At 39.6% G+C, this 24,584-nt stretch overlaps 1 protein-coding gene across 13 annotated transcripts in view; it reads right to left on the bottom strand.

Annotated features, from left to right (window-relative positions):
• The window catches only part of LOC110039891 (kalirin-like), a 104,190-nt gene that overhangs the window by 11,432 nt on the left and 68,174 nt on the right, over positions 1-24,584 (bottom strand). For 8 of the 13 annotated variants that reach the window (XM_089296668.1, XM_020745049.2, XM_020745057.2 and 5 more), the window contains 35 exons: positions 23,963-24,105; positions 22,781-22,847; positions 22,260-22,366; positions 21,746-21,815; positions 21,391-21,483; positions 21,115-21,207; positions 20,698-20,742; positions 20,077-20,154; positions 18,971-19,006; positions 18,523-18,669; positions 18,224-18,325; positions 18,048-18,135; positions 17,691-17,769; positions 17,018-17,081; positions 12,506-12,767; positions 10,139-10,262; positions 9,356-9,551; positions 8,374-8,753; positions 8,165-8,231; positions 7,969-8,072; positions 7,807-7,876; positions 7,217-7,306; positions 6,831-6,974; positions 6,651-6,728; positions 6,513-6,548; positions 6,017-6,157; positions 5,300-5,477; positions 4,754-4,795; positions 4,095-4,140; positions 3,683-3,830; positions 3,007-3,114; positions 2,240-2,444; positions 1,663-1,699; positions 1,511-1,552; positions 326-388 (listed from right to left, as the gene is read on the bottom strand). In XM_089296668.1, coding sequence (XP_089152794.1) covers positions 326-388; positions 1,511-1,552; positions 1,663-1,699; positions 2,240-2,444; positions 3,007-3,114; positions 3,683-3,830; positions 4,095-4,140; positions 4,754-4,795; positions 5,300-5,477; positions 6,017-6,157; positions 6,513-6,548; positions 6,651-6,728; positions 6,831-6,974; positions 7,217-7,306; positions 7,807-7,876; positions 7,969-8,072; positions 8,165-8,231; positions 8,374-8,753; positions 9,356-9,551; positions 10,139-10,262; positions 12,506-12,767; positions 17,018-17,081; positions 17,691-17,769; positions 18,048-18,135; positions 18,224-18,325; positions 18,523-18,669; positions 18,971-19,006; positions 20,077-20,154; positions 20,698-20,742; positions 21,115-21,207; positions 21,391-21,483; positions 21,746-21,815; positions 22,260-22,366; positions 22,781-22,847; positions 23,963-24,105 — 3,773 coding nt within the window. The remainder of the gene's footprint in view (positions 1-325; positions 389-1,510; positions 1,553-1,662; positions 1,700-2,239; positions 2,445-3,006; positions 3,115-3,682; positions 3,831-4,094; positions 4,141-4,753; positions 4,796-5,299; positions 5,478-6,016; positions 6,158-6,512; positions 6,549-6,650; positions 6,729-6,830; positions 6,975-7,216; positions 7,307-7,806; positions 7,877-7,968; positions 8,073-8,164; positions 8,232-8,373; positions 8,754-9,355; positions 9,552-10,138; positions 10,263-12,505; positions 12,768-17,017; positions 17,082-17,690; positions 17,770-18,047; positions 18,136-18,223; positions 18,326-18,522; positions 18,670-18,970; positions 19,007-20,076; positions 20,155-20,697; positions 20,743-21,114; positions 21,208-21,390; positions 21,484-21,745; positions 21,816-22,259; positions 22,367-22,780; positions 22,848-23,962; positions 24,106-24,584) is intronic. The other 5 variants (XM_020745051.2, XM_020745055.2, XM_020745056.2 and 2 more) reach the window with 5 other exon arrangements.

The following is a 24,584-nucleotide window of genomic DNA, read 5'->3' as shown; positions in this document are numbered from 1 at the left end:
TGAAGCTTGCGACAGCCAATCAAATATAAGATATTATCTTTCCAGCCAGTCAGGAGAAACCCAAGACCAGTTCCCGCGCTTTGTTATCGACTACAAGTTTTCCCGCGCTTGTCGCCGGTTGCATGGTTTCCCGCGCTTTCCACCGACGACGCGCCTACGCTTTGCGCTGTGACTGGTCTGTTCCTCTTTTTCCGCAGTTACGATTGGCTGAAACGATTCGCAGTTAACGATTTTAAGGTTGCCTTTGACAAGATTCCAGCGGTGTGTGGTTAATATGCACGATTAGGCAGGAAAGCGAATGTTAAACATGCAACAGCTCACTTACGTATTAAAACTCCGATGTCGTGTAATAGACGGTAGAATCTTCTCTTTACCCTTTTTAGCCATTCTGGTTCAAAACAACAAGCCACAGTTTTAATTCATGCACTGCAGCTAGTTCTTTGAAAAGCTTACTAACTACAAACTGCTTTTAAACCCCTACAGGAGTAAACACTTGACCCAACCTCGTTCCAAAGGTATTTGTTCTCGCGTCCTGGAAACGAGCTTAACCTCCTTCTAGTTTATCTCGTTTTGACAACGAAGTTAACCTCGTTTTGGAGGTGGAGTTTGAGGAGATACCGTGGAACCAAAGTTGATCTATGTTTTAAACTACATCTAAAGCTTAAATAACAGCAGTTTAAGCCCATGGCTCATTTAATTTATTCGTATTACTTTAAAGCAGCACTTAAGCGTTTATGCGTTTTATTTAATCCATGCCAGTCCACACACAGCAACTGATATCATTTTAATTTCACACTCAAATCGTTTCGTCTAACGATGTGCGTTCTTGAAACTCTCGAGACACTAGCAATAGCATTCTTCAGCAGCATATACCACACAGAAGAATTTGTAACAGCATTATTGTACTAGCCCTTTACACCGCCCCTCAACATCTCTTTGGTGTTTTTTTATCTTAATAAACTATTTTTAGGTTTATTCAATTTAAGGGTTATTTTGTACGTAGCTAAAAAGCTGTAACTCAAAATGCCATAAAGTCCCATAACCTTTTCTCTTTCAAACCCAAGGAAAACACAACATTTTTCTCTTTCTAACTCAAGGAGAATCATATTGATCAACTAGGTCGTTTGCTAAGCTTTGGGATGAAAAGCTATCAAAATATATATTGTTGGAACGTTTAAGAAAGAGTAATGAAACTATGTCCCTTGGGCACCAGTAAGCCAGGGATCATAACATCAGGTCTTAATATTATTTCCCCCTACAGATTGCTATACATTTCTTACAATTTCAGTTCCGAGAGTTTGGTCTCATATCAAGGCAATGGATCTCTGTTGATGATTTTGTTTATTCTCATAACCTCCTCCTTGATAGTGTATTGATAATGTAAGGAGAGTTTACAGGATGGTAATAACGTTTTGTCAAACAAAATGAGGGTTTACTTTAGGTTGGCGTTGAACCGCTTTCAAAATAAATAAACAAAACAGCAAAATAACATCACAAAACGAGGACTTACGTAAAACTCTCATGCCTTGAAACCTTTTTCCTTGAAAACGTTCTGAACACGAACCAAAACAAGGAAAGTCAAAAACTCATGATAAGTATGCACTAACAAAATACACTAAACTGAACTAGGGTAGAAAATATCAAAAGCAGCTACGAACTTACCCAGCCGTTTTCTTGGGAGAGAGCGGAGTGTCTGAATCTGGAAATAAACAAATAAAAAAAAAAGAAATATGAGAAAATGTTTGTAACGCAATCCTTTTTTATCTTCCCCATCGTTAGTCACCTTCATTTCCTAACATGTTCTTATCATTTCTAGAGTACTGTTCTACAAATTCACACCATTATTTTTCCTGTTATCTAACTAATTTTGCTGCCTCCGTTTTCAAGTTTGTTCAATTACAATCCATTTCCATCCTCGCCATCTCAGTCATCTTCACTTCCTAATAGGTTCTTGTCATTTGTCCAGTGCTGTTCTACAAAATAACACCATTACTGTAGACTTTTCTGTTATCTAGCTATGATTCCTGCCTCGTATTTTTAATTCTGTCCCCACATTACAATCCATTTCCATCCTCGCCATCTTTATTCATCCTTGCTTCCCAATGTGTTCCTATAATTTATCCAGCACTGTTCTACAAAATCACACCATTATGGTTCCTAAAATCTAAATACGCTTCCCGTTTCCAAGTTTTAACTATTTGTATTGTTATGGAGAAAAAACACAAACAAACAAACAAACCTTCGACGTTATTGTTAGCTTCTTTTCTGAGAATCTTGGCGGGCACAAGTCCGAGTTTGTCGGCGGTAAAGTTACAAACATATCTCCAATTCTTGTCGTGTTTCTTGTTAGAGACTAGGTACACCACTTCACCTTTCTTCACAGAAAGATGGTCTTTATCTTTAGACTTGAAATCCTCTAGCACCACGAAACGTTCTTTATTACGCTGAAACAGTCACGCAATGATAGTCACACAATAGGCAACAGTTCACCCATCACGCAACAACTGAGTGCATGGCACCTCCACCTGTCACGCTTCGTAGCGGTAGTTTCGCTTTGAGGGTTGTGGTTGACGATCTGGTGTTACCCTCTGATTTTCCTATTCAAGAATTTTTTTCATCTATTTGCGGCGTCTTAAATAAATGTTATGTTAAAGGCGCTTGTTTAGAGCTTCGTTATTCGCGACACTAACAGTGAAGGACTTTTTGACTTTCTACAGTTAGGGTGAAATAAGCGATTAGTGGTACAACATGCACTTAACATGTAAATTAAATGGATAGTTTCTTACTCGAATGAAAGGAAATGGTAAAAGCATAAATTGCTGAAAGAAACAGTTAATCTAACGTCGGTAAGTTAGGACCAAAAAGTCATTCAGTTTACAGGGCCGTTCTGAAAACCACTTTATGTGAGATCGCCCCCTGTATAAATATTATTATCATTATCAGTATCAAAGAAGACGAAATGCGAGTTAAAGATTAATAATCAGCAATTACAAAGTTATTGCTCACCGAGGCAGTTGGGAAAGGTGACGTGAGATCTTCCAGAGACTGAGCAGTCTCGAGGGCGATGAGATTCATGTGTTTTAGGCGATTGGTTGGACTCGAAGCGACTGGTATCTACAGAAAATAACATGATTAACCTAAGACTTCTTAATGGTAAGAGTAGTGGCAGTTAGGGTAAAACAAGCGATTAGTCGTCCAGCATGCACTTAAAATGTAAATTAAATGGTTGGTTTCTTGCTCGAAGGTAAGGCAATGTTAAAAGTATAAACTGCTGAAAGAAACAGGTAATTTAATGTCGGTAAATAAGGTTCAAATAGTCATCCCAACCTTTTCAGTGAAATAAGGAGAATACACATTATAGGAAATATCTTTTTTACGCTTCAACGTTCTCTTTTAATCGTCTCTCAATTCCTCGTTAGTTTGTTGAAGTCCCGTCAATGTAGATAGCCGCACAGTGAATGAAACCACTTTTGAAAGTCTTCCTGCTTCGTGATTCGTAAAACATGAAGTCAAAATTAACACCAACGCAAGTGAAAGACAATCTCACATTGATTTTTAAACTATTCCGGTCCAACAATCGCCATGTTAGCGAAGCTTCTGAGCGCCCAAGCCGTGCTAGCGGAGCACCATGGGTCAGGAAATTTTAAACATGATCCCCAAGCGGTATGGGATCATTTCTTACCTGTGATGGTTTCTTCAAAGAGCCGGTGTCAGGAAGGCTGAAGCTGTGCGCGCGATTAGCTGACGTTGTCATTGGTAGAGTAGTGCTGCTTGATGGGGTCACCTGACCTTGGGTCGTGACAGGTCCCCCGGGAGTTAATGCTGGGGGGCTGGGGAGAGAGAAAAGAACGTGTCAATCATTTTCTGAGGCTTGGGCGATCTTTTGAAGTCCTGGACGATCTATGAAAGTCTTCTTTTAGTAATGCAAACGAAAATAAAAGTTACCACGAAAAATGTGCTTGTTATTTGCTTGTTGGTGTTTTCCATTTTCCTTCAATTCTCAACTTGACCACTACTCTTGCGTGAAAAGGCTAGTATAACACGTTGTAGCCCTAGTAAAGAATATTTCTAGTTAAGAGTATCATTTTACTCACATGCCGTTGGCTTGCTGTTTCTGATATTCGATTGGTCTTTCTAAAGCTGTGAAAAAGATTATGAAACAAGAGTAAGAATATATATTTTTCTTGCGCAAGAAACCAGTCATTTTCCCTTTAATACCATTGTTTAAGAGTTTTAAGAGGTAACTTTTTCAAGGAAACGTCACTTTAAAAGTACTCTGAAATTTAGCAAAATTTTAAAATAAATAAGTTATCTGGAACACTAGTTCAACTAGATTACCTCCAACAGGTTTAGAAGTTAGGAATGGAGATTTTTTTATCAGACCTATTTGTTTTCAAATCACATTATTTTCACAACTGAACTCGATAAGATGACATACGATTATTGACTCTGGGGGTTATATGAATGTGTTCATAATTACTGAAATCGATAAGATAACATACGATTGTTGACTCTTGGGGTTATATTAATGTTGAAGGTTCAAAGTCGACATTAACCAAAAAGTTGAAAATTTTGATTATTTATATACTCTTGAACATTTTTAACCTGCATCAAATTGACAAATGGCTTCCACTGATATCTATACTGAAATGTTTCAACAAGTCGGTTTAAATTTCTTTCAACAAGGCGGTTTAAACTTTAGCTCTTTACTTTCTTTCAGCTTAATTTAAATGTTTAACTTTTAATTTCAAACCTTTGGTTCCTTGGTTTAACATTTGATCAGCTTCAGTTGATTCTGTGTTAAACAGTTAAAGCAAAATTACAAACAAAGCAAAAAATAGGCACACAAAGCGTGCATGTGGAGTAAAAAACACTGCGGTCAAGACTCGTCTTATGTTTTATTCATACAGGTTTCAAAGTTTGTAGGCTTCGATACGTTTATACCAAGCGACGTAATGAAAAAATATTCGCAACTTTCTTGAAACCATCAGAAACTGCGTTCACTCTTACAATCACTTTAAAGAGAGCAAAAACAACAACAACAACAACAACAACAACAACAACAACAACAACAACAACAAAACTCCAGGGAAATTCAAAAGCTATTGAAAGATAACCTGTGAAACTCAAGCTCTAAGTTGAACAATCACCCGCCACATTAGAGAAGCATTTTAAGGTTTTAAGTATCTTTATGACGAGTCTTTTTTATGGGTCTTATACATTTGTAAACTGAACACCGTTTCATAAACTTCTCAAAGGAAACTTCGTAGATTTTCTCAAATCTACAAATTCTCCTTACCTATAGCGAACGCGTGCTGTGACTCTCGAAGCTTCTTCAACGCTTGTAACCAGTCCTTCTTCTTGTCTGCCGAGCGCGCGGTCATGGTGAAGATGGCCGCGTCGGGATCTGAGCCGGTCCAGATAGCGAACGACAACTGATCATCACCCACCCCTTCCATGTAATGCATATGATTCACCTATAGCAACACAACGGAGGATCATTAAACCCCATTAACATTGAAAACTTTCCCAAGAACAACCTGTTCCAGAAAAGTATAGCTTATGATCTCGAATTTGTGACATCACAGTGGCCATACTGCTGAACAAAAAAATGAAATTTAAATTTCTCGGAAATTTTCCATTTGTTTTCGGAAATCTTGGGAGGATCTTCGGAGACGTTCGGGACACGAGCTCAACTAGATTGGAGGCCGATTTCAACACTAACATTTCTTACTCTGTTTCTGTGCTCTATTATGGTCACTGTGCAAACCATCAATTTAAAGGAGCTCAGTCACGTTATTTTGACCACGTACAAAATTACCTTTAAATTGAAGGAAACCTGAAAAGAAAAGTTTACCAAGATAGATAAACACCAAAGAGATAATAATAAACCACAAAGGAACAAGCATGGCTAAGGATGGAAAAGATTAACACGGATTACAAACGACATACTTGAAAAATTTAGGGTTAATTATTCATGATACGCAAACCGTGAGGTAGTTCCTTTAAGAATTACCTTGATACTATGTCTGTAGATGTACACTGTCCAGTCCTTCCTCCTCTCAAAAGGTTCACTGAAGATCATAAGCTGCTCAAACAGGAACACCTGTCGCTTGCATGGCTTACGAGTCTCGGGGTCGGCTACAATCAATGTGTCCTGAAAATGAGAGAACTAAAGTTTAAAACGAGGGAGGAAAAACTATGGCAATAGAGTTGAACTCGACCCGAGAAAGGTATACCGGTAGTAGAAGTGCTCAAAAATCTTCGCGAGATCTTCGGAGACAACTCGGTACACGAGCCCATCTATGAAAAGTATTTCGGGAATTGCCGAACAAGTTAGCGATACGGTTGCTGATTTGCCGCAAGAACAATCAGAAGCTTTAAGTAGTAAGTTAATTCTCGACACAGTAGTAAGGGTTGATATTTGTTCGGCTTAGGCAGGGACAAATTGCTTGTAACACAGTTAACAATCGCATAAAAGGACAACATCCAATCACTTTGACAGAAATTACCTGCATAATCAGTTGGCCCTGAGCTGCAATCTTGCCCTGGAGAAGAAAAGATGAAAACCGTGTTAAATCAAAATTACTTAAAATTAAGTTGAACCACCTACGCCTACAAAAATTCGTACAAAAACACGCTTATTTTACCGTGTAACCCTCCAGCATTCCAACATTCATCATGTCATTAGCTTTCTTTGGCACAACGTACATCATGTCCAAAGCTTTCTGCAAACATTTATAAAAGATAAAAGCATTACTTTCACAGATTTGTTAAATCCTCAAAGATGGCGATTGGACGATTTGTAACCAGACAGGACTAGCACCGACCTTCAGTTCAGTAGTGTCCAGTCCCGCTTTGGCGGTGTACTTGACGAAGTCTTTTAGGAGCAGTTGGTACTTCATGATACGTTGAACCGGTTTAATCAGGTAATCCTCGATTCCAAGCCGGTAACCAAGACGCTCTGCGACTTCCTGAAGGAAACATAATAAAGCATATCTTGACACAAGATCATTGACTGGTGTCTAAATTTTCCGAACCCTTTAACTAGAAAGTACAAGCCCATAGACTGTGAGAATGACTAACGTGATAGCCTCTTGAAAATAGAGCGGTTTTCAATCGACTGTCGCAAAACCAAAACCACAACCAAACTAATTGTCCAATTACTTTCGACACTCAGTTGAAAACCGCTCTAATCAGGACAAAACCAACTCACCGCAAAATATGTCTCGCGGAATTCGTGGACGAGAGTCATGGATTTTGGCTTATTTTGGCAGTAGAAAATGTAAAACTTGAGATGCCGCTCCTGATAGAAATAACAAATAACATAAATTAATCAGAGATTTCAACAAGGAGGACAGAAAACAGCCCGCACGCACTTCGTGATTTTGTGTGCACTAGCGTGGCCAGTGTTATAAAGTTAGCTGCTTTAAACTGGGTTCCTCTTCGATATTGCACGTACTTCAGCGGGTTGATTTGAAAAGGTTTCTATCCGTTACCATCTGTGAGGAGCTACACGCGCACTGAAATGGTTTTAATATCAAACAGGCCTCTTTAAACTGGGTTCCTCTTCGATATTGCATTTCAGTGGGTTGCTTTGAAAAGGTTTCTTTCCGTTACTTAATCTGTGCACAAACTTCACGTGCACTAACAAGGTTTAACTTTTACAATGTGTTGAATCAACAGGATTTAATTGTTTTCGTCATTAGATAACCCGCTTTGCCACTGAAAGCAGCACGCACTCTTATGGCGACATTCCAAGGAACTTCACACTGATTGAGTACCAGTATTATGATGCAAACTTACAGAGCTTAGGAAACAAGACGCCAGCTTCTCAGGAGCATCTTCGCATTTCTCGAGTTCCTTGCAAAATTTACTGTTAAGAGAAAAACAAAAGAGATAAACGTTAAATTTCTATCAAAAATAAAGCGGCACATAAAGTAAAGTCGCTGGTTTGTTCATACTTACTTCTTATGCCACTCGTAAATTTGTTGTATATTGCCAAACAGCACTCGAGTTTTTCCTTTCAATTCTTCGGGTGTCTCTGGTTTGGCAAGCTCTACAATAAATCCCTGTAAAAACAATGTCAAACAAAACGTCGTCAATTAACTACGCAATTGGAATTGAATTTAGATTTTGTGAATCTACAATCTGAAATGCTCACCTCTACTACTTCACCAAGGCTTTTGACGTAATCTCTTTCTGTTTGAAGAAGTTCCTTCAACACAAATCTAGCGGAGAAAGAAATCGGGACAAGATAACTTTTAGTCGTCTACACCTTTCTCTCTACCTTGAAACTACAGAACCACACGATGGTCTCCTTGAACAACCCTTAAACAAAGGCTAAAATTACCAGAAGTAACAAACACTCACGTTCTTTTCTTGAGCGCTACAGCTTCAGGATCTTCCTGCTCAGGGACTGGGGCCGGCGTCACATCGCCCTCAGCTTCCTGTTCCCCAGTCTCCTCTTCTTGTACTTGTTCTTGATCCTCGTCCACTTCCTGTTGAGGGTCCTCCTGATCTGCAGGATCCTGTCCCTCCTCTTCTTCCTCTCCCTCCGCTTCCTCATCTTCCAGCGCCTTCTCGCAGTTATTTTCAAAGTCTTCCTCCTCGTCTTCGTCATCCTCATCATCTTCGTCATCGCTCAGGTGGAGCTTCAGCTCTCCTTCGCTTGTGGACTGTTGCACTGGCAAAAAAGCTGTTCCTCCCGATTCACCGGAGTTATTAGCATCTCCCAGCTCCTCTGGTATGCTCTGAAGAAAACAAAAAATCGTTACGAACTGGTTCAATAACAACTTTCTCCTTGCAATTTTCACACAAAATCAACAGCACAGGTTATGAGATTAACAAAACCAACGAGAAAAACCTAACTGAGAAACGTGGTCTAAGATAAAGTCTGCGTTCGGGCACAGCGGCCCATCGGACCTCCGTACATCTTGGTTTCTACAGGGTAGGGCGACGTAGTATTTCTACTGCGCCCCCCCCCCCCGCTGCACCCGTCCGCGTCCGCCCTTGGACGGGAAGCTTGTCTATGGCAGGGTTTAACCCCAGCACTCATTTACATACAAAGGCAATGGAGTTTAAGCCTCTCAGTGACGGCATTTTGAGTTATTTTGGCCATGTACAAAATTACCCCTAAACTGAAAGAAAACTGAAAATAGTAGTTTACTAAGATGGAAAAACACCAAGGAGATACCATAAAGGAACAAGGATGGTTAAGGATGGAGAAGATTAACACGGATTACAAACGAACAACTTGAAAATTTTGGGCTTAACGTTTTCCGATGCGCAAACCGTGACGTAGCCCCTTTACAAAGCAGTCAGTAAGATCGTGCACGGTAACACTAACACTTACTCTATGCGTTTGCGTCGACACAATCTCAGCAGGTCTCAACAGCAGGTCAATGTCACTTTCGCTGGCGCCCAGAAGTTGTTGAAGTTTCTTAGATCCACCCCCCGAGGCTTTCTTCGCTACCCGTGTGGGGGTCCCAGGGGACTGATCAGCAACTGGCTTGTTGGTCATTTTCATTTTACTCCATGAACGTTTCCTGCTTTCAAAAATAATTGGAATTCTTAATAATACTCACTTTTAAATACGTGAGAAAACTTCGTCAATAATGTGATCCTAAAACCCTAGTGTGTGACCATTCAAATGAAAGCTATTGAACAGTACTTTCATGTGGTACTGTTTATTATACTGTACAAGGTGGTTCTAGCTTTTAAGTCTATGGATGAAACCCTGGTGTGTGACTACTCCAAATGAACGCTATTTAGCTGTTCCTCCATGAAGTGCTGTTTGTTTTTGAGTATGTATTTTCAGTTAATTTTCGAATTAAATTTCCGGTTTTTTCTTTCCAAGCTTTGCTTTCGACAAGGTTTCAATAGTTCTAAAATAAAAGGCAGTGATATTGATTGCAAAATCCGATTTACGTCTAACAAACTTTTTTTGATCTCCATATTGGATACGCGGCAGCAAAACCATACACGTATATGAAGAGCCGTAATTTTCCAAATATTATCTCCCTAATAACTTCCTTCTCAGAACAATATAGAACTACAGTTTACGCAAAGGTTTTTTTTTCACGCTCCCAATACGGAAAACATTTCGTTGTTCGCCCAGCAACAATACATTACTTACCGAAGAGAGAGTTGGGGGCCCGACCTAGATCGCCTGCGGAGTGGGGGCGAGCCGCCATTGTTGGCCGGCTGGCCCTGGTACCAAGAAGCTGTGGGGCTGTCAGATGAGGACAGGGATACGGAATCTGTGAGAGAACGCATTAAAAATGAGCCTACTGGAAAACGAAACGGATGATTCTAGCGAGGTGGTGTGAAACCTTTCGGTGGGTTCACAAACGGAAGTTTTTAAAAGAGACCCGAGCGTCTTGTTTTAGTTTCAGAAAATGAAAGCCTGGATTCTAAAAAGCAGTTAAGTCACAGAATTCATATTGAAAAACGTTTGCCTGCATTTACCAACTATCCTTGCTTTTTTTGGTTTAATAACATCTCTACAATGTTTTTTTTTTCTAATTTAGCAAAAAAAAAAACACTTTCAGGTTTCCTTATGAGGAAGAAGCTTTAAATAAATCCCTATTACTTTGTAAACTGAAAGACATAGTGATATTGATAACACGATACCATCTTATCAAAGAGACACTTAAGGCCACACAAAATGACTTAATATAATGTAACAATGGATTAAGATGACCAGACCATGTGATAAAGCTCGTGCAAGGATTTACTTCGGTTCCTACAGTGAAATGGTCTCTGAACTCTCCATCAAAACAAACACCACATTATCTTACTGTAGTTTCAATGAAATTCATTATACAAATAGATCGATGCCATAATATTTTCTTTTTGCAATAAAAAACAGATAGACTTATTTCACTATATAAGGAACTAAGAACGAACACAATCTTGCTGTGGACTTTGGAGTTCTCAAGGTTCTTAAAGCAGTTTCCTGTTGTGTGTGCAGTGCATTTCAGTGAAATAGTACTTCCTTCCGACCAGGACCGGAACATTTATTTCACTTGTTATTGCAATATTAAATGTTGTAAAATGATGTTTTCCGTATGTTTGAGCCAGCAAGAAAAATACATACCCCTAGAAAAACGCCGAGCGTGTTTTCGAATCTTAGTAATTGATGTGCCAAGACAACTTCAAACTATATTAAATATTGCAATTCTTACACCATATCATACTGCCCTAGAAATGTGAAAGTTGACAGGAAAATACTTTAAGTTTTAAATCATTTTAAATCTGACTACAGGCAAACAATGTGACCTTGCTTTAAATGTCGAGAGAATGCTGTGTTTTGTACGTAAAAAAGAGACTAACTGGTGGACACAACGCAATCCTGTGCACGACGAGAAAGTCTTAAATATTAACGGACAAAAACGAGACGTAATAAAAAATCGATATTTTTTTTACGCCTTCCCTTACAAAGAACCGCCATAAGATGGACAGGAGGCAAATCAAGATGATTTCACGGCCGTCTGAGGAGGTGTGCTAATTATAGTTCGTATAAATTTGATGAAGCCAATATCTTGACGCACATTAGTTATCTTTAATTCCCGAAGCAATTTTCGCGGCTCATATTAAGACAACAGACTGTCCCTAGCGCTTATCTACAAATGCTGAACAAATGTTGTTTACCGTCTCCAATAAGCAGATATTAACTGGAAAACGGCGAAAATAGCACGCTTAAAGTTTTGCGACGTATTCCACAATGGAGAGAAAACACTGGCTTTGAATAGCTTTGCCGTAAAGTGATGAAAGACAACACAGATTTTTTATTTCGCATTCTGACATGATGTAGACATAAAAATCATGTAAGTGGAAGTCATGAAACGCGAAAAAACCTCTGCCAAGAAAATGCCGTGTAGAATGGTTATTTTGATACCTAACCACAAGAAATCTTGTATCAATGGTAATTTTAATTTGATTAAGCATTTTAGTGGGAGGGAAACTACAAACACAAAGGGAAAGCGTAAACAGAAGGGCATCTCGCGACCTCTGTCTGCCATGACACATTCCGAAAACTCCGGTATTCATGAATAGCCGAGTATTGGTTTGTTCAATTGTTGTTTCGAATGAAAACATGAACAGAAAAATTGTGCAAAGAAAGAACAAAGAACAGGGAAACAAGAACGTCCACAAACAAAACCCACTTGTTGGGAAGATTGTACTCTTGTCTAGTTTAAACATTACTTTTGTGTTCTGTTGTTGTTCAAGGCAAGATGAAAGTCAAAGTCAACAATGCACAAAGCGAAACGCTGAGACAAAACTATCAGCTTGTACATCAATGAAAAATCGAAACCCTTCCCTTTGGAAATAACAGTTTGTTAAATTAAATTGTACATGGAATTCTTTGTGAAGTACACATTTAACAAGCACGCAACACAATGAACAAAGAGTAAGCGAGAGATTCGCAACACGATAGGAAAGTCACACGATGCAACAATAGATCACAATACGAAGAATACTTCGTGTTCCCTCGACTTACCTTCGCTACTCGAGTGAGAGATCTCCGAATGCCGCTTCTTTTTCGGGTCGCGTTCGTCAGAACGCTTCAGCGCATTATGCGGGGCCCATCCTTCAGCCGGATTCAATCCTTCGCTCAACAGCAGGCGAACTCTCCACCGCGAGCTGCCATGTGGCTTGACAAGAACCTCGACGAGTTGACCCTTCTTTAGCGAGATTTCTTCGTCGTTGGCCGCCTTGTAGTTCTCCGTTACTGACCAGACGTTATCGTTGAATTCAAGCACCTTAGTAAAAGAGAGTAGTTTAATCGGCGTTGCAGGATAAATGACCCAAGGCACTTTTTGCTTAAGCATGATCTCGTATGCTAATGCAAGCTAATGCGCGCGGGACCCGAACTTTTTGTATATGCGAGTTATCAAAATACGTCACACTCCACTGCATCGGTATGGTAAAAACGCGTGATGTTATCAAGAGATCCTATGGTGCTTAGAAAATCGTACAGTTGCTCTGTACAAATTAATAGCCTTATCACTTCTAGCAGAGGCCAAGTTCAAAATAGAAGTAGAAATACCCAAATTTCACTTTGCAAAGTGCCGGGAACAAAACTGCACCACACAAAGGACCTTCCAATTAGCTGTCGTTTGAATGGTCACACACTTTCGTTTCATCCCGATTTTACAGTTAGAACAACATCAGTCGAGTGAAAGCTTTGAACTGGCACTTAAAATGAACCAATGGAATTACTGTTATCTCTAGCTCCCAACCTTTCTTCCGACTTAAGCCTTAAATTGGTTCGAACCCTTTAACAAACCGCTTAACGAAGCGAAACTCAAGGGCGCTAGAGCTTTTTACTTTTATTGACGTCCACGCTTTACGCGTCTATGAAGATACGAGTATTTAATGAAAAAAATAATTAATTTTACCATCACAAGATACTTGACAAAATCATGATTTTGATAGTTTAAAGCGGCAAATCATGAAATGCCCGCAATGTGACATGAAATGTGCAATTCGACCACAAAGGTGGAGGTTTATCAGTGGTATTTGACTTGTTTATAGTGAAACCTTTTTCTCCAAGAGCTAAATCTGAAGTAGTATGACTTCAGCACTCCAGGCAATGGATGACGAAATAAAAGCGTGACCATTCATATGAAAGCTATTGAGCAATGCGCGCTTGTAGCACGCGTCGTTTGATTTCGTATTAAAAATTTTGTCTGAGTTTTACTATGTAACTTAAAGTAAAAGGTTAACAAGACAAACAAAAAAAGAAATTTCTAGAGATAAACTTGACGCATGTACGTGCAGTATTCCTCGTTCCACTAAATTCAACGCTCAGCGCAACATCTTAAACACATTGTTGAAGTCGAAATAGCGAGAGCGAGCAATTATTTTCAGACTAAACAATGTAGAAATGTAGACAAACAAAGTCACACAGACCTAAGATTCCATTAGCTGATGCATGTCTATTAATACTCTTAAAGTCAATTGTCTTCACGTAGAATTACATCTCAAGATAGGCAAAACTTCGACATAATCTTCATTTTAAAGCTGACTTCTTCCACTTTCTCAAAGCAAGTAAAGGAAATCTAAAAATTCCTAATTGCAGCACAATTAACACATTTTTGTAAAATACCTAAGTTATTTGTGGGATTTCAACGGAAGTTATCGCTCTTGATGGATATTTGGTCCGTAAACTAAACGAAAATTACAAACTAAACGCGCAATCATAGAAATCGCACAGGAAGCGAAAGTTTCTTTCTGTTATAATTTTAGGAAATAGAAAGAGAGAGAACAAAAGAAAACGTGTTGTTTCGAAATGATCGCGTGGAATAATTTAACATGAACGTGAACCACGGAAACTTTCATCTCCTATCGACTTTCAGCAAACGTGAAACGACTCAGTAAACCACGCCAGCGCAGCAGCTTGCGGGCATAACACCGAAGAACGCGGACGACTGAAACACGAGAACAATCAGCCACGTTTTTAAACTCCACACAAAAAAACACAACGCTAAAATTAATACGAAACTCGCAACAGGAACTTTGAGCGAAAATTTTTCCCTGCACTTCAGTTAAATGGAATATAAGTCTGACATTAACCCGAGCAAAGCATAAAATATGACATCATTCACTCAAAAGTTTCGGATTGACTGGATTGACCAAGAAGTTAACAGATTTTTGTTACGTCTGGTCTAAAATAAACCACGAGCCAGTCATTAATATCACTCGAGACCACAGTGTTAAAACACACAGCTGATAAAGTACCCTAATGATATGATAAACGCACAGACACAAGGAAGCGAACTCTCGAACATTTCTAGTGCTGTAATAAGGGAGCAGAACACAGCAGAGAACAAGAAAGTACAGGTATTCTACTCTCACATGACCTACATATCACAAGACAGTACAAGACAACGACAACCTTTCGCCTCTAGGACAGACAAGCTTTTCAACGCAATGCTAAGTAACTTTAGAATCCACCATAACACAAAGTCACCTTTGATACTGCGCCTTCAGAATATCTGATCATTTGTCGGCCAACAAGCATCAAACCAAGACGGAAAATTTCTGCCGCAATTTAAACACGAAAGATAGAGGAACGATTGTAAAAGAAAAAGGACACACGTTACCTTAGGGCCCAAAGTTAAAATCTGCCGCTCAAAAACCAGGGGTAAGCTTGAAAATTTCGGTCTAACTCGACCAATTCTAGGACTATCCATATGTCGACTCATCGATCCAAGATGGCGACCGGAATACTAACAAATTATGACATCCTCATGATAATGATACCTGGGATATTTCACGGTAGCAAAAAACAAATCTCTTATTGCATGTGTCGTCATCGACCCATCCAACTCGTCACGTAGGACAGATGTACAATCCAAGAAAATCCAAAAATTTGTCTCACGCAGTGTTATTGTTTTAAGCTTACGGATGATTGCAATCGCAAAGAAACACACAAAGGTCTTTAGAGCTGAATCTTCTTAAAATCCAACCAATCACTAACAGAGACGCACAGTCGTCAGCGTGACGCGTTGCGTTACGGTCATTAATCATGAAGGGGGAATGATAATTATGAACAGGGCGTAAGAGCACCGCCTGACCAAGATAATCATCTAAGGAGCTTACTTGTAGATCCCGTGTAAGAATCTTATCCAAGACCACTTGGAGATAGCAAAGTCCTCTCAAAATAGTACAAAGTTGCATGCTTAATTTCACGCGTTTAGAGAACGCTTGTAAAGGAATGCAACGAGATATAAAATTGTGACCTTCTTCCGGCGTTTCCTGTTTCCAACCCATTCAAAAACCGTGCAGTTTTTCGCCAGAGCACAGCTAAAACGTAGCTAGTGATCGAATTGCAAGCTTAGCAAGCCATATAATCCCAAACATCACGAGATCAAGAAGAAAAGCTTTCTAAATTATATATCATAGTCCAACTGAGGCTAATCCTTCATCTGAACTTCTCAAGTGTGATCAAACTCCAATTTCTCGCAACAATATCAACGCAGCGGTAAGCAGAAAGGTGAGGAGAATAGAAGAAAATGATCAGTCAAGAGATGTTGCCATGATGTGCCACCAACTGCTCAAAGCTCTCATATAATGTATGGCAATCACAAGGCTGAAGGTCCAGCGAGAAAACTATTGAGACAGATGGTAAATGGATCCTAAAGGTTTTCTGGTCTCTCTCCAGCTATTGTTCTTACAGAGGAAAAGTGGTATAGTCCTGAGTAATCCAAGAAATACGATCCTACAATAAATTTCCCCTTCGAAGCATTGATCTCTTATTAGCGCAACTCGGATACGGTAATTTGCACAAGAATAGGTTTTATACGTTTACAGTGACTAACGGACCTTCTTCCTGTCATTAGTGAGCAAGGTTTTACAACTGTCGTCAGACTGAAACCACAGTAGTCACTGAGTCTATCAGCAAAATGTGGAAAAAATCAACCAAAACTCGAAGCAAATTAAAAAAAAAAAAAACCAACAGGCCTCCAGCCAAAACACATTACTACTTGGCGGTATATGGAGACAACAAGTAACCAGCAGGCGCGGGCGCGTGAGAACATGTCACAGACGGCAGGCGCGGGAAAAAACACGTGGAAAGCGCGGGGAAAACATTTAACAGGCAACCGGCGAGAACTGATTGGTCAAAAAAGACAGGGCACAAACATTGTGTCAATCGCAAACCATTAAAAATTAATTACAATTACTTATCATGCAGGATAAAAAGTCTTCTAACTGGAGGACAAGTTTAGCAGCAGCTCTAGTGCTGAACTCCACATCCCATTTTCGAAAATTTTTTCCTGCTAGTCCTGTCTTGTGAACCCATTATTTAATCGGGAACCTAGTGAGGACAAATTTTACAGAAAATTTCAGCTTTTACATCTCATAAAAAACCGCCTGATCGCAAGTTATTACGGTTCAGCCAAAGCCCACTCCCGCCACTTCGCTGTCACAGACATGCAGCGGTAACAGAAAACTCTTCCACACGGGATTTGGTTTGTATTTCTTCTTGTATTTCAACTGGTCTCACCTTTCCTTCAGGGAAGTTATCAAATTCGCCAGAGATGCTGTCATCTTCAATAACACCACTTTCCCTACAAGCAAACATAAATTACATTACACTGTACAACACCACCTTCGTATAGAGCGGTTTTCAATAGCCCGTTTCCGAATTGCCTTTTGCCTCTGTGTCAAAACGAGTCTAAGTGGGAAAACATTCTTATAAAAATTGATTTGAAAACTTTTATACAAGGACTCGTTTTGAAACAGAGGCAAAAGGCAACTCGGAAAATCAAAACCAAAGTAATCACTCTAGCCAATCACAAAGAACAGAGACAATCCAATGAACCAATCAAAACCCCACGCAAACTAATGCTAAAATTTGCGAGTGAGGCACGATAGGTTTTGGTTTTACTTCTAATGGGTTTTGAAAGTGGCGCGAGATTTTTTGTCAATCGCTAAGCATAGTAAAGTAAAACCAAAGCAAATGCGAAGTGTTTTCGATATTCACATGAAAACCGCTTCAAACGGAAAACTCAAGATAACAGTGGTAGAAAAGCAAAACACTCAAGACGTGATGTCATACCAAACAAAGCCAAGGTCAGGGTGGATAAGATAAAGGAAGATAAAAGCGAATAACAAATCGCAAGCTTGAAAAAGTTACGATAAATTTTTCACGGTGTAGTAAGGGCCTACGGTCATACCGGTCAGCAGCTTTCTCCTCGCGGCTCCTGATCGAGGCTGTGGTTGTCACAGAACTCGTTGAGCTCGTCATTGAGGTGGCTGCAAAAAGGCGATAAAAAATTCGTCAGATTGCATTCTGTTTCTAAGCTCGATTTCTCATTTCTAACCATATATGAACACAGTATGCTTCTTAACGTAGCAACTATTTGAAGTTGTCCTTCAGTATTGAAGCATGTTGGGTTGTTATTAAAGTGAACGATTTGTCTGAGACCTTGAGCTACGGTTATTGTGTTATTATTAGCCCAAGGCCTCAGTCGAATCGCCTGCTTAACCAGGCAACAACTGTTGTATACGAAATGTCAAGTGTAGTGTCTTACTTCTCTCTCTAAGCGTCCCAAACTGGAACTGTTGAATAACTTCTCGTAATTCCTTGACCCACAGCTGTTTAGTTTCCAAAGATCTTGCCTGCAAAGGAAATATACATTCAAAACGGTAAAATCTTTAAAGTCAGGAGCGATAATTTCTGGAAAATCATCAATCTTTCTTTCTTCACCTTGATGATGCGCTTGTCCTCGGATTGTGGCGGTTTTCCAGTCCACACGGCAAATTTACATGAGTCCTCGGCGACATGTTCTGTAACACCCAACTCAGGAGTCTACAAAGAACACATTAAAAGTTAACAAAACTAACAGAAAACAAACTAAGTTAACTGAAAATATACTCTCCCGGGAGAAATTATGGAAGTAAAGTGTCTTCGCTAGAACCAAGACCTCCTGATCCGGAATCTACAGCGCTAACCATTACGAGAGGGTTTTATTCGTCCACGCAGCGTATAATTTAGAGCATATTTACCTTAATTTTGTTCTTGTAGAGATACTTGATTTTGCCATCAGCATCTTTTGTTTCCTTGCTAAAGAGGAGTGCTTGCTCGAACAAGAAAATATGCCGCTCCTTTCCTTTTCGTCTAAGCTGCTTTGGGTCAAACACAGTGAACGCGTCCTGAAACAACAAGACATCCGTGTTAGCGTTACACACAACAAACTATTGTAGCTAGGCAAACCTTACAGAACCTTTCATTACAACGTCGGTACGTGACAGAAAGTTAGGTTCGTGACAGGAAACTAAAGTGCACAGAATTTTTCAAACAAAGTAATTTTCTGAGTTTGGAAGAACACGATGTAACTAAGACGATATCTTTTTTTATAATACGCAATCACTTGAGGAGGGAGAGTCTACCAATGCCTACACGTTCGTAAACGAGAATCTATGAATCAGTGAAAAAAATAAGTCTCTCAAATACCTGTAAAACAACTTTTCCTAGTGAATCGATGTTTTCCTGAGAAGAGAAAAACAGTGACAAAAGTTGAAGTTAATTGAGCAAAAGGTAAAATAACTTTTTACCTGTCCTGTTCGCCTTCAGATAGTATTGTTTGTCTAATCATCATGGTCTTTCAACCCTTCAAAATCGTAACACAAGGATTTTTGTACGAGGTTGCATCAGTTGCAAGCACCTCACTTTCCCAACTGCAGTACATACACTTTCTCAGATTCATTAATAATTCATCAAGTTAATGAAGTTATAACCGTGACTGAGTTTTCAGTTTATGATAACACCGGAGACAGCGTTTACTCACATTTCCAAACACCTGGAATTTCGTCAAAAAATACCACGCTATGCGTCTTATCTCGGTGTTTGAAAAAGTTATGAAACATCCACTCTCGTGTTTGATACAAAAATATTTCACTGTATCGTGTAAAAGGCACGCAATATGCAAGTGTACACTCGATAGCGAACAACATGTAACAGTAGTAAAGTTTGGAGAATCCAACTTAAATTGCGCTAGAAATTAAGCAGTCCCTGATTCTCTTTAGGCCCCGCCACTCTACACCGGAGGAATTTGAAAACGGAGGTTTCACTCTGAAAACGCAACAAATGTTCTCCGTCCACACTACGCTGGAGGAATTTAAAAACGCAACAATCATCGGTCATTTTGAATTTGTATTTGAGGAAAATACGGGCAGGGAAATCAAATAATTATCGTGACAATGTCGTTTTCGAAGAGCTCGGTTTTCAAAATGTTTCCGTTCACACGAAAACGAAACGCCGGCGTTTTTAAATATCTCCGGTTTGGAGAGAGTTTTCGAAAAGCCACGTTTAGGTGACGGATTAGTGTGGACCGTAGAAATAAAGCTGCGTTTTCAAATTTCTCCAGAGTAGTTTGAACGCTGCTTTAGTAACAAAACGTGAACACCAATGACCGTGTCTTATTTAAAAGCTTGATAAAGTTATCAGCGAACAAAGGCGAACACTTCATGCCCAAATCTCTTCACAATCTTGCACTTCCAGCAAATTCAGTACGGACACCAAGATTACACAAGTTTATCTGAACAAAACAATGCACTTACATCATATCCATGAAGCATATTCACATACATGGCGTCGTTAGCTCGTCGAGGTACGCTGAGCATTACATCCAAACCAGCCTGGAATAAAGAATATAACATTAAACATGAATAAAACACACCGCTCTAATCTATTTTTTTTTTTTAACAAGCTCGTATAATTTGGCACCCCGTGGCGCGAGTGCGTTCGATAAAGGAAATAGTTTATCTTAGTTTTAATTTTCTGAGAGGTTCTGTAGCTTCACTTAGGTATCTCTGTGGTTGAAGACGGCGACTTTTTGTATTTGTTGTGTAAGGACTCGGTTAGTGTGGATTAAAATGGCGTTTTTGAAAGGGTAACGGGCTGAATGCGACTCGCGCCACTACGCGAGAAGCAAAACAATTCTTCCATTCACAAACATGAATGAATTAACAAACAAATAGTTCAATTAACGTTTCAAATTGACTGATACTGGAACAGAAGCAGCTCAATTAAAATAACTCATCGTCTCGGACCTTAACTACAACAAAACATTTACTTTCAACCGTCAAAAGTACAAACATTCGTCAGGAGAACAACGTCAAGGCTTATTAATCTTGCCGTAAAAAGCTTAAATAAACAAAACAAGCCCTGGATTTACATACCTGTAGACTATTTTCCGATCCTTCTTCGCAGCATGTTAAAAGATCCTACAAGTGGGCAACACAGGTAGTTAGTGAAATCTTTTTCATTCCCAGCACAAAAGGGCAGCATGGAGTCTCGTATGAACACAGTTTAAACCATTAACAAAGTGAATGGTAAGAACAGGTGGAGTTTAACTCGAAAGCACGACCTCAAATAAACTTTCTGAAGATCACAAACCACTTCAAACGATGACCAGAGATTCTGTGAGACTTAACTGAACAGTACCTTACAGACTATACGAGCAACCAAGTTTTATTGTAAGGCAGCTAGCGAAGACACCACCAGAGTCAAAAGAATGCTTGAAAAAGCGCAAAACTTAAACTTGTCAGTAAATTAAAATATGTCCGCGTACAAAGGCATGTCTTTTGATCACTCACCTTCAGCAGTAACTGGTATTTTGTAATTCTTTGTACGGGTTTAATGAGGTAAGCCGAGATGGACAAACCATGGCCGTAGCTGGCTTGAAGGTCCTAAAGACACAAACATACCAACTGTAAGACTCTGTTAGACACTGCACGTTCTGTGCAGAATCGATACATAATTATGTCTGACAAAAATAAACACAATTGATTACAAGTTATGAGCACGACAATGTGTACATTTGCATGAGAAAGGACATGAGGACAATAGCAAATTCTTTATTGCTCACTCACCGCAAAGAAGTTTCCACCGTGTTCGATGAGGAGTGAGTTTGAAAACGGCTTGTTCTTGCAATACGCTACGTACATCCCGACAAACGATTCTCCCTGCGATGCAAAAACAATTAACAGTTTGGACTATTTTTACACCTTAACAACCACAGCTTTCAAATCAATGTTACAAAACAAGTACTTGAAAAGGCGTGGAATCCCTTGACAAACACGAACGGAAACAGTTTATCATTAATCGATGAAGATTAAATAGTGCGCGCCTGACAAGAAATCGCTGTTAGGTCGCTAACTTAATAAATTAGTTCTGGAAAAAATGGAAAGGCGGCTTATAAAACAGGTGATTATGGCGCCAACTCACCCATTCTTGAAACGCTTCGCCAACGTCTTCTGGGTTCGTTTCGTACTTTTCCAAAGCCTGCAGGAAAGTGCTGCAAAATAAGATTAAAGACATTAATTAAACTTTGATGCAAACTTCGTTTTATTTCCAATTCGTAGTCTCGATTAACAGCCGCAGTTCCTCGCGCTCCACCCTCTGAACGAACGAAGGCCGGACTCGAACGAACGAAAACAGACACGAACGAACGAGGAACAGACACGAACGAAGACCAGATAAAAACGAACGAAGACCAGACACGAACGAACAAAGACCAGACAAGAACCAACGAAGACCGGACTCGAAAGAGCACCAGAAGTCAAGCCTCAGATTTGCACAGAAGCCATGTTCGCATGGATTTTCGAAAGCGCGGATTTTGAAACCGATTACTCTTCGTGCAGACGAAGAGTCCTCGGGACGATATCAGATCTCCTCGGCTCAAACTCAAGAGATAGCATAATAAAGTCGTGTAAATAAACCTCCCATTCCTGGTACATACCTGTTGTGAAAGCTGTAAATATCCTCAATATTGCCGAAAATAATGCTTTCCTTTCCTACAAGGCCTGATGGAACATCAGCGTTGTTTGACATTGCGCTAATATAGCTCTACATAGAAGAACAGACAACCACAATATAAATTATTTAATGTATTGAAGTATATAGAAGATTTAAACAAACTTATCCTTGCGTCCGTTCACTCTACGCTTTGTTCTTGATTTGGCAACAACTATGTCCAGCTGGAATAATGTTCCTGTTTGACTGGCTTTTAGCGATTGATAAACAAACCTCTGTAATTGGTTTGAGATCAGGAAGCCAACCTTAATGATTCGTGATTTGGTCGACGCAGATTTTCCCGCGCTTGGCACTGGTTCACGGTTTCCCGCGCTTGCCACTGGTTCATGGTTTCCGTCGCTTGTGTCCAGTTACAAAATTTTCTTTGACTTCTGATTGGTTGTTACAGAAACTACGACTAGATATATTTTACCCAATAAGAAATAAGAAAAAACAGCATATTCTCACCTCTATAACACAATTTAAATCCGCCACGTAAGTTCTCTCTGTCTGTAGCAGCTCGTTCATGATAAATCTGAGAGAGAGACAAGTCAAAATAAGATGTTTCATTATACAGATCTCTCAGTTATTACGCGCGTTGTGATTGGTCATTTTAGCAGGCCGTATTCTACTGTATGGCCCGCTAAAATTTACTAAGAGCTGTTTTTGTTACCAAAATGACACGTGATTCATCCCCAAGTTAACTTTCATAGCAAAAAGGAACTGAAAACTTTTCGTTGCCTTTAAGTTACGAATAAAACGAGCTAACGATTTCACAACGATTTCGAATTGAGTTACTTTGCTTTCGACGTGCGTCAGTCATTTGTAGCCGTTCCTAGAGCCTAGAAATCGTTTCATGAACCCTTCACCCACCCCCCCCCCCCCGCCGAATCCGTCAGACAACAGGTAGAGACACAATAAATATCTTACAAAACTCGTGTTCTCAGTCCGTACTGTAAGCTACAGATCTTCGTTTTTTCGCTTCCCAGGCGCGAAGCGAAACTAGGTCCTTAACTTACTGTAGGGACCTCGAACGCGGTCAATTAGGAAGTTTAATAATGACAGGGCTTTACAATTTCATGCTTGTTAGGAGAATTTGGTATTACATCAAGACAATATATGATTATTTTTTAATTTCCACCACCTGTCTCCATTATAATGCATTGATATTGTTAGGAGAAATTGTAATTTGATTATTTTTGATGATCATAAAAGATAAAGCGAAAAGAAGTACTTATACTACTGATACAAGACATATTGACAGAGCTGTTTTCGAATTTTGACATTGTAGATATAAGCTTCATTACCAAATGATTAACAATAGATTTAAGAAAATAATTTTACGACCGCTATCATCTGATAAAACACAACTTTGAAATACAAAACAAAACTGCTATTTTCAGTGGTTTTACAGTCACCTTGTAGCGAAAAATACCCCTCTTTCAACCTACTAAAACGGATTAAGACCGCGATCCGGAAATGGTTTTTGCGACAAGAAATTAATTGTTTCTTTCGTCATCTATCCTTCAAAAAAATACTCACCATGTTGTCTACAAACGAACACAGGCTTACAACGGCAGTTTTGTCACGATTTATGGTTCTACCTGTTATTTGTCACAACAAAAAAATGAACACCTTCATTGGACTTACTCTTTTCTCTTAGCAGATCGTCTCTTCTCCTCTGTCATCTCATGGATGCCACTATCTTTTGAGGTCTCTCTGAGAGCGAATGCTTGTTGTTGCTGCTGTCCTTGAGTGTGGAGAGACTGAAGACTCGGCCATTCCACCTCATCCTGAATATCAATACAAAGCAGTGAGGAGAAAAGCGTCAGCGAGCTGTAGCTTGTAAAATCGGAATCCTCGTCGGAGAAGTCGCCGGCGAATTCATCCGCCATGACTCGATCCCACCCGCTTCAATTGACAACAACGTAGACCGCTTTGCCTCAACGCGGTCGCGAAGCGAAGGTAGAAATATGCACAGGAAATATCACAGCAGCTTTGTTAGCCATCGTTTTATCACGTAAATCCACATTTTTGGTGTGAAAATGAAGCCAGTTTACGCCACGAGTTCAATGTAAATTCTAATCAGTGTTCCAGACACTCCTATGTGTGCAAATAAAACTCGTGCAATTAAATCGCTATTTTCGCCTGCTTATTAGCAGCGCTATTCCTGTTCAATAGTCCACAAAAGATTCTCGAGTTTCGCTCCGTTCGAACAATCCCAATCTGTCGCTTTCGGAAACAGCCGAGTCAAATTTCCAACGTCAGAAAT

This window comes from Orbicella faveolata, unplaced genomic scaffold (genome assembly GCF_042242905.1).
Source record: "Orbicella faveolata isolate gen_17 unplaced genomic scaffold, um_ofav_v1 contig_27, whole genome shotgun sequence".
In the NCBI taxonomy this organism is placed as follows: domain Eukaryota; kingdom Metazoa; phylum Cnidaria; class Anthozoa; order Scleractinia; family Merulinidae; genus Orbicella; species Orbicella faveolata.
This window is presented reverse-complemented; position numbering and strand designations above follow the sequence as displayed.